We start from the raw sequence: 9,381 nt of genomic DNA, 5'->3' as shown, positions 1-9,381 counted from the left end.
AATGGATGATGCTTACATGGGAATAGAATTTCCTAGCAAAATGCCAGTTGTGACATCAATTATCATTCAATTTGTTGTAAATTATGTTACGATAATGTGAAAAAAAAAAAACATCTCCTAGTATGATTTTAAAGGAATTTGTGAAACAAATATGAAAAAAAAAAAAAAACAATGTATTAAATAAATGCATACATGTTTTTAAAAAAACAGAGCTTCATTTTTTCAGTAATTTGAGTTATTATTAACTTGAAACAAAATCGATTCATCTGATCGATTAAATTTAAACAACAACGATTATCATATTTGAATCGAATCTCTAGTGAATTCATTTTCATTTGAACGTACAAACACTCGGTTTGTTGGTTCGGTCCCTCAAGATGGTTCGACATTGATCCCGTCTCTCTCTCTCTCTCTCTCTCTATATATATATATATGTATATATATATATATATATATATATATATATATATATATATGTGTGTGTGTGTGTGTGTGTGTGTGTCTTTAGGTTCATTTGAGATCATGTTAATTTTGTGAGACCGTGAGACCAAATCTAAAAATAATTTTAAAATGCAAAATAAAAGGAAAAATCCAAAAATTATTTTTTTAATTATTATTTTCGGAACTTTATTTAACTACAAAATTTAAAAAAAAATAAACAAAATAAAAAAATACCGTTTTTTTATAATACGTAAAATATTCTAATAGAATATTACACTGTACATGTTCTAATATGATTTTTAGAATATTTAGAATATTCTACTAAATTTGCCAAATATGTAGAATATTCTAAAAATTCTACTAAAATATGTAAAAAAATGTATTTTTTGTATTTATTTTATTTTTATTTTTTTGGTAAATTTTTTATTTCTTTTTGGAAAATATATATTCCGAAAATAATATTGGAAAAAATTTTTCGAAAATTTTCAGTTATTTTGCGTTTTAAAAATGTTTTTGTTTTATCTAATAAATAAGTGACTAGGATTGCGTCTCACAATCTCACAAAATTATATCGTCTCACATTAACCTAACACTATATATATATATATATATATATATATATATATATATATATATATATATATATATATATATATATATATATATATACACACACACACACACACGCGCGCTTATGTTATTGTATTCTAACTATTTATTATGCGGATGTATGATTGATTAGTTATTTTACGAAAGTGAATAATACATATTTTTAAATTAAAGATAATTGGAAAATATCATCTAATTTAATTATAAGGTATTTTTAATCAATTAAGACAAATTTAATAAAGGAAAATTGCATATTCTAAGGGATCCTAAATTCTATTAATTTTAAAAATCTGATTTTACGAATGATAATTCCTTTTAATTCGGACATTCTGACAGAATATGTTTATGAATATATTCAAAAATAACAATCCTCTTAACCCATAAAATAATAAATGTTCTTACAGAATATATATTTTGATTGATAGAATTGTTTGAAGAATAACAATTCTATAATAGAACACTCTCTAATAACAAAAAAATATATATATAAAAAAATATATATATATGTAGACTATTCTACTTGAATATTCTATCAGAATATACTATTACATATATATTATTTTTCTATGGTTGATTATTCTGTCAGAATATAACGATTAATAGTGCATTCTTTTTTAGATTGATGACCATTGTTCTTCTCCATCTCATGCATCATCATCCAACCTTGAAGCCTTTGATCATCATGTTCCCTTCATACTTTCTATGAGAATAACTGCAAATCGAATTATGTAGAATAAAAATTTGTAAGAACGATTTAATATGACAAATAATAAAACAAACTATAGTAATTTTGATAGAATATACTGATATATAAAAAAACAATGTTACATTATTGCATAATAGTTCATATTAAAAGTTTTGGCAGGTTCATATTCTTCAAGAATGTTGTTTTCAAAACCTTACTAGTTCTATTAGAATTGTTAAAATAAAATTTATATATAAAAATAAAAATAAATAAATAAATAAATAAAAAGTAAATAACACACCACCAATATGTTGCAACTTTGCCTAAAACCCTTATTCCTCCTTCAGCCCTACCCATTTTTGGTCGAAAAATCAAGGGAAATTTTTCATCAAATTGGAGCTTTCTCTAACAGGCCAGCTAACTGAAAGTGGTTATACTATGTATGACATCCCGGAATTTAGATCAAAAACTGTGAAATGTCAAGTTCACAGTAAATCTCTTAATAATTTGACTCATTGAATTTTAATGAACCAAATGTAAAATAAATAAGTTATTTTAACTATTATAAGATACCAAATGATATCTTACTTCCAAATATATAATCTAACAAACAAATCAAACAGCCCAACACTCAATAATTTCGTGAATGGCTACATGTATGTATGTATATTCGGGTATGAACACGTGTCACGATCAATTACATATGGTTGGTCAAATTTTCATAAATATACATCGTCTATGTGTCTATTTTTAAGTTAACAATCCAAAATTTAACAAATTATTAAATGTTAGGTTCCTAAAATATGAAATCAAATTTATGTGTACTATAAATGTTATATAAGAAACTCATGATAAATGGAAATGGATTATAATTGTTAAGAAGTGATTGGTAAAAGTTATAAGAGTATATATATATATATATATATATATATATATATATATATATATATATATATATATATATATATATATATATATATATATATATATATATATATACTAGTTTATAACCCATGAGAACCACGGTTATAAAATCAATTAAATTTAAGAGATATTTTTTTAGGTATATAAAATTATAATCGTTGATTTAAATAAATAAATGAAATTATATCATCTTATAATATATATTAAGTTTATTTTATTTTTTAATCTAATGTTATTAATTTAATATAATTAGAGTGAGAAAATTTAAAATTTGAAATTTAAATAAAAGAATCAATTATTAGTTTAATGTAATTAGAGTGAAAAGATTTTAAATTTTAAATTTGAAATGAATAATTAATAGGTTGACAAGTGCCATGATAAGGGATATATAACATTAATGAGGTGTTCTAATTGTATGACACTTGTCAATAGGAGATTAAACCTATTCTTTTATTAGAATAGGGATATATATATATATATATATATATATATATATATATATATATATATATATATATATATATATATATATACACACACACACACACATGTATACATATTCCATCTCCAATAATACCTATTTAATTAAATCAAATACACACACATTACACATAACACACGTATTGAAGCAAATACATTATGCAAATATATACACAAATACATCTATTTGATCTACCAAATACAAATAAATAAAGAAATAAATAAGAAAGGACAGAGCCGTTTCTTTTCCTCTTAAATGCGACATGGAACTTTTCTCGTTATCAAAGCTGTCAATGAATCACCTACGCCTTAACATCGGTTTTCTTGCCCTCTACTCCTTCATTCCAGTCAAGAACACCTCCAATGGAGGTGTTGTTCTTAACAAATCAGTCAAACTAAGAGATCATCAAACATCCAGCTTCCTACTTTCTTATTCTGTGTATCATGTTCCAGTCAACAACACTCTTGTTCTTGATTCTCAGGCACCTACAACCCTTCACACTAGTTCATTACGTGCTAAGCATGTACATATGTACCTTATCCAAGACATGTAGAATGGTTGCTTTACTCACTTCATTTGTTTCTAGATCCTACACCTCAAAATTCAAAATAGGAAAAGCTTTCTTTACGCTTTAAATCCATAGTGTAATTACAAAACGAAACACGATATACTAGTTTAGATCGCACAAAATCATAACTATTCGTAACGATTTTGACCATTTAACTTCTTAATTAGTAGATTAGGGTTACGTTTTAGATAGGAAAATCTGCTTGAAATGTAATTGGACAAAAACATCTCATGATTCATCAACGATCAAACACATACAATACAAAATCTAGAAAGATCTTCGAGTATCAAATTACAAAATTCACCAAAACTCAAACAACACATGAACTTTATCTAAACTCTTCGTTCTTCGTTTTATTGTTTACCTATCAGAAACTTAACAAACTTCCTTAGCTGCTGCTATAACAGCTTCAACTGTTATCCCATACTCCTTATATATCTTCCCCGCAGGTGCACTTGCCCCAAATTTATCAATCCCAATCGCCTTCCCTTTGCTTCCAACTATTCTTTCCCACCCAAAAGTCGACCCGGCTTCAATACTGACCCGACCCGTCACACTACCCGGAAGTACACTCTCTTTATACTCATTAGATTGTTCATCAAAAAGCTCCCATGACACAAACGACACAACCCTAACCGATTTCCCCTCCTTTCTAAGCTCATCCGCAGCTTTAACCGCGATCTCAAGCTCGGACCCGGTCCCGATCAAGATAACATCGGGTTTGTTGCCCGAAGAATCATCGGATACAATATAACCACCTTTCGCTACACCTTCGATTGATGTTCCGGGCAGGTTGGGCAGCTTTTGCCTCGAAAGGGCAAGGACAGATGGTCGCTTACGGTTTTCTACTGCGACCTTGTATGCTCCAGCCGTTTCGTTTCCGTCGGCCGGCCGGAGCATTAAAATATTTGGCATCGCCCGGAAACTGGCGATGTGTTCTATGGGTTGATGGGTGGGGCCGTCCTCACCCAGCCCGATGGAATCGTGGGTCATCACGTAGATGACCCCGGTTTCAGATAAAGCTGAGAGGCGCATAGCGCCTCTCATGTAATCGGTGAAAACGAAGAAAGTAGCACAGTACGGGATGAATCCCGGACTGTGGAGGGCGATGCCGTTACAGATGGCGGCCATTCCGTGTTCACGGACACCGAAGCGGACGTTTCGTTCTTCCGGAGCGTTCTTTTGGAAGTCACCGAACATTTTCATTAGGGTCATGTTAGAAGAGGCGAGATCGGCACTTCCGCCTATGAGCCCCGGGAGAACGGGTGCTAATGCGTTTAGGCATGATTGGGAGAGGTTTCGGGTTGCATCGCCAGGAATATCGGGCGTGTATGTCTGTAGAAAATAACCAAAAGTTATTCGATGTTAGGGTAAATGTATGAAATAGCAACGTACTTTTACTTTATTTGTTTATTATAGCATCCTACTTTCATTTCTATTTATTACAAAAGTGTAACTTGCAAAAGTACAAAAAATAAAAAATCTTACCACACTATTGTACTTTGAAAAACTTACAAAATTATAACATAGAAAGAGCTTTGTATTTGGATGATATTGTTATAATTAGGTAGATTTTTCAAACTACAATGTTGTAATAAAAACATGAAAATGCGATGTTATAAACAAATAAAGTAAAGGGTGTTGCTATTTCTTGCCTTTAACAATTTTAATTTAGGCTAATGCAAAAAACAACGGACTTTCTTTTCTTTCTATTACAACATTGTACTTATTTTAAGACATTTTACTTTGAAAAATCTACCCATATAACTTTTTTGTTATTAATTCATTGTTTGAATATCTAAAAAAATTATATCCTTATTCTTTCAACTTGTCATTAGTACATTGTACTTTGAAACATCTCCCAATTATAGCAATGAAAATTGTTTTGTAATTGGATAACATTTGCTATAACTAGGTAGATATTTCAAACCACAATGTTGTAATAAGAAGAAATGAAAGTACATTGCTATTTCTTTCATATTGTTATAATAAAAAAATTCTTACAGGAAGAGCTTTCTCCCATCCGGTTGGGAATACACCATCAGCAATAGACTTCAACTCGGCTGCATCTTCTGCATACTTCTTCTCATATTCACCAAATTTCACATTCCATTCGGCTTCTAGAGCTGCACCCTCAGCAGTATGGCGACTCCAATGCCTACAAAGTTTCATTTACTTCAATACTTATTTTTCTTATCTACTTTCTCTAAATCTCATTGATTTGGGATTAAAGTAATAAAAGAATCATAATCATAATCTCTTTCACTTACTTCTTCACATCCTCAGGAACATGGAAAGGCTCGTAAGGCCATCCAAGGTTTTGTCTTGTTGCATCTACTTCTTTCGCACCCAATGCAGCACCATGAACACTGTATGAATTCGCCTTGTTTGGTGACCCAAACCCAATTGTTGTTGTCACCTAAGAGTAAGACAAACCAAACACTCGGTTTTTACAGGGTATAAATTATAAAATAAAACAGGTTATAGTTGCCAATGTTACAAAAACAGCAATTTTTTGTCACACCCAAAAAGGTGTAACGAGGTGGGACATGGATTCGCTCTCGATCTCTCGTTTGTGAAAAAGACGTAAATGCCCTTATCATCCTCATCATTGAAAATAGCCCTTGAAAACTGGTCCAGTCCGGTCCATTCCAGTCCCGTGTTACACGGGACACGATTGAACTGGATAAGACTGTACAAGTTTTTTACGGCTATTTTCGATGATGAGAATGATAAGGGCATTTACGTCTTTTTCACAAATGAGAGATGGAGAGCAAATCCATGTCCCACCTCGTTACACCTTTTTGAGTATGACAAAAATTTGCAATTTTTCTCAAATACACGTGAAATGTATTCCATGCTCTGGTCTATGTAGCAATCAGTTGTTGTACTGTGTTTGGCATGTATTGGACTGATATGTAACTACTAATGTCAATGGGACAAAAACTGCAACTTTTTGTCCCACCCTTTTTAGGATGAATTAAGGACTCCCTTTCAATCTCTCATTTGTGCAAAGGACGTGAATGCCCTCCTCTTCCATGCTAGTTCAGTCAAACACAGTACAACCTGTTTTGTTCTGTCATGTCCTGTGTAACAAACAAACAGGACCCACAGGCACAAACTTACTGACCTTGATTAAAGTTGGTTTATCAGTAACAGCCTTTGCCTCTTTTATCGCAGCACGAATATCATCATAACCATTGTTCCCATTCTTCACCCAAACAACATGCCATCCAAGGGATTCAAAACGTTTTTCAACACTCTCAGTAAAAGCAATCTCAGTGTCACCATCAATGGAAATGTGATTATCATCATAAAAAGCAATTAGTTTCCCAAGTCCCCAGTGACCCGCAAGTGAACAAGCTTCATTTGCAATCCCCTCCATTTGACAACCATCACCAAGGATACAATATCTAAAGCAACATATCACATGGGTATTTTATCATATTCGTTTTTTATGTTTTCAAAAAAAGTAAAATGGAGATAGAGATAAAGATTGAGATTTTACGTGTAGTGGTCAACAATCTTGGCATCTGGCTTGTTGAATCGAGCAGCCAAGTGCTTTTCTGCAACTGCAAGACCAACTGCATTGGCAATTCCTTGACCAAGTGGACCTGAAAAATATCAAACAAGAGTAAACACAAGTAGGCCTAGGGTTTAAGGTTTAGGGTTTAGTGTTTAGTGTTCTCCATATAAGGAAGGAAAATCACATTTTCTTTGGAGCAAAGAATATGTCAAGCAGGACAAAACATAATCGTTTTTTACTGTGTTTGACATGTGTTAGACTGTGACTGATGGGACTGTGACAAAAGCTGCAAGTTTTTGTCACACCTAAAAAGGTGTGACATAGACTCGCTTTCAGTCTCTAATCTATAAAAAACAATTAAATGTCCACCTAATCCTTATCATTAAAAATAGGACAACTATGCATGACATGTATATAGATGTATGTGTATATGTAATTATGTATATGTAAGAGAAAAGTGGAGTGACCTGTAGTGACTTCGATACCAGGGGTTTCAAAGTTCTCAGGGTGGCCAGGAGTTTTGCTTCCCCATTGACGAAATTGCTTCAAGTCTTCTTCCTATACCATCAATCCACTTTACTTGTTACCATGGATGAAAGTCTAATTATATGCTTTCTTAGAGAAAAAAAAAAAAAAAAAGCTTTGTGAAATAAAGATACAGCTTTGTTTCAAAAACAAATACCCAGATCAGATTATAGTGAAAGAATTCAGAAGTGTGCTTTGAAAGTACAATCATGTTCCAGACAAAGCAAAAAATAAGATCAGCTTAATAGATTAACAGATTATAGTGAAAGCAAACCTTTTTTATCATCTCATTGGTATACATTAATATAGCTTCAAGCAACAAAAAAAACAATGAAATGATCAAAAAGGTTAGCTGAACGAGCTTGATTGAGTCGTAAAAAGCAATTTTTTTGAACAGCGACTTGTAAATGAAAATGATCAAAGGGACTGAATGGCATAACTTGAATTGAGGGATAAAATTAAAACTTTTTCAAAACCCCAGATCGAAAATCAATTCAAAGTACTTGTTCATGTATCCGAACACAAATAAATATGATCCAATTTATCGTAGTTTCAATCATTTCTCATCAAACTCGAGGAAAAGGAACCGAAAAATGAAAGGAACTAAATCCATTTTGGTCGCGCAGATCAAAAAGGGGGAAAGGACTTTTAAGAGCTTACTTTAACACTGTCGTAGCCGGCAAGGTGGAGGAGGGCATAATGAAGCATGCACCCATGTCCGGCGGAGAGAACAAAGCGATCTCTATTGAACCAATATGGATTCTTGGGGTTATACCTCATTACTTCATCGTATAAAATATGCCCCATCGGAGCACAACCCATGGGCAAACCAGGGTGACCGGAATTAGCCTTCTCAACAGCATCGATCGCCAAGAATCTGATCGTGTTTACAGACTTATCAACAAGGGACGTATCGGTCTTCTGAAGGGATTCCACTGCGGCCGAAGATATGACACGTCGGCGAGAAGAGGATACACGCCGGGGAGTGACAGCGCGTGAGGAGGGAGATGAGGTGGATTTGAGGCCGGAGAAAGTGGGGATGGAGAGGGTGGATATAGAAGAAGGTGGTTGGGTGGTATTAGTGGAAGATTCATGGCGGAGAGCGGCGGAGGGGGAGAGGGTGGTGGCAGCTTGGGAGAGAGCGAAAGAAGACGCAGCCATGGCTCGTTTTAGAGAGAGAAAATTGTGGGAAGTGAGAGAGTAATCAGCAACGTGATTCTTGTTGATATAAGTTGTTGTCTGATTGTGATTTTTGATCAGAGATTTGGAGAGGGGTCGTTGTGATGAACGAGAAAGATCGTGACCGTTGGATGGATAGGACGGAGATATCTAGACCGTTAAGGGCAGACAATGTACCATTGTTGACTGCTTGGCGGCCCTTGGGCTCTTTTTGATAAAAGTTTTGGAAAGTTTAGGGGTACATGACTTTTTGGGATTTGTAAGGGTGCGATATTATTTAAACAAAAAACTTATGTATGATTGATAACTAAAATAATAAAGGATATATGAACAAATATACAAAATCGTAAATTATGTATGATTGATAAAAATTTAATTATATGATAAAACTAATAAATAAAAAGTATTTGAAATATATATATATAATGATATAAAATATTATT

The 9,381-nt window shown here is 32.7% G+C and overlaps 1 protein-coding gene across 1 annotated transcript; it reads right to left on the bottom strand.

Moving 5' to 3' along the window:
* Positions 1-3,921: 3,921 nt before the first annotated feature.
* LOC145037789 (transketolase, chloroplastic-like) lies at positions 3,922-9,105 on the bottom strand. The gene is made up of 7 exons (XM_078986508.1): positions 8,420-9,105; positions 7,702-7,792; positions 7,217-7,322; positions 6,839-7,121; positions 5,979-6,127; positions 5,713-5,866; positions 3,922-5,043 (listed from the first exon to the last, which is right to left on the bottom strand). Exons 1-7 carry the CDS (start codon positions 8,918-8,920, stop codon positions 4,084-4,086), a joined length of 2,244 nt encoding a protein of 747 aa, XP_078842634.1. The 5' UTR covers positions 8,921-9,105; the 3' UTR covers positions 3,922-4,083.
* Between the last annotated feature and the right edge of the window lie 276 nt (positions 9,106-9,381).

This window comes from Lactuca saligna, chromosome 3, assembly GCF_052625555.1.
Source record: "Lactuca saligna cultivar CGN05327 chromosome 3, ASM5262555v1, whole genome shotgun sequence".
In the NCBI taxonomy this organism is placed as follows: Eukaryota; Viridiplantae; Streptophyta; class Magnoliopsida; order Asterales; family Asteraceae; genus Lactuca; species Lactuca saligna.
The sequence above is the reverse complement of the archived record's forward strand: the minus strand, read 5'-3'. Positions and strand labels throughout refer to the sequence as shown.

Excerpts from the sequence above, each read along its gene's own strand:
- LOC145037789 (XM_078986508.1), bottom strand. The coding sequence starts at position 8,920 with ATGGCTGCGTCTTCTTTCGCTCTCTCCCAAGCTGCCACCACCCTCTCC. Across the intron at positions 7,793-8,419 it reads CCGGCTACGACAGTGTTAAA|GAAGAAGACTTGAAGCAATT; the intron begins GTAAGCTCTTAA and ends TTGATGGTATAG. Across the intron at positions 6,128-6,838 it reads ATAAACCAACTTTAATCAAG|GTGACAACAACAATTGGGTT; the intron begins GTCAGTAAGTTT and ends TCTTACTCTTAG.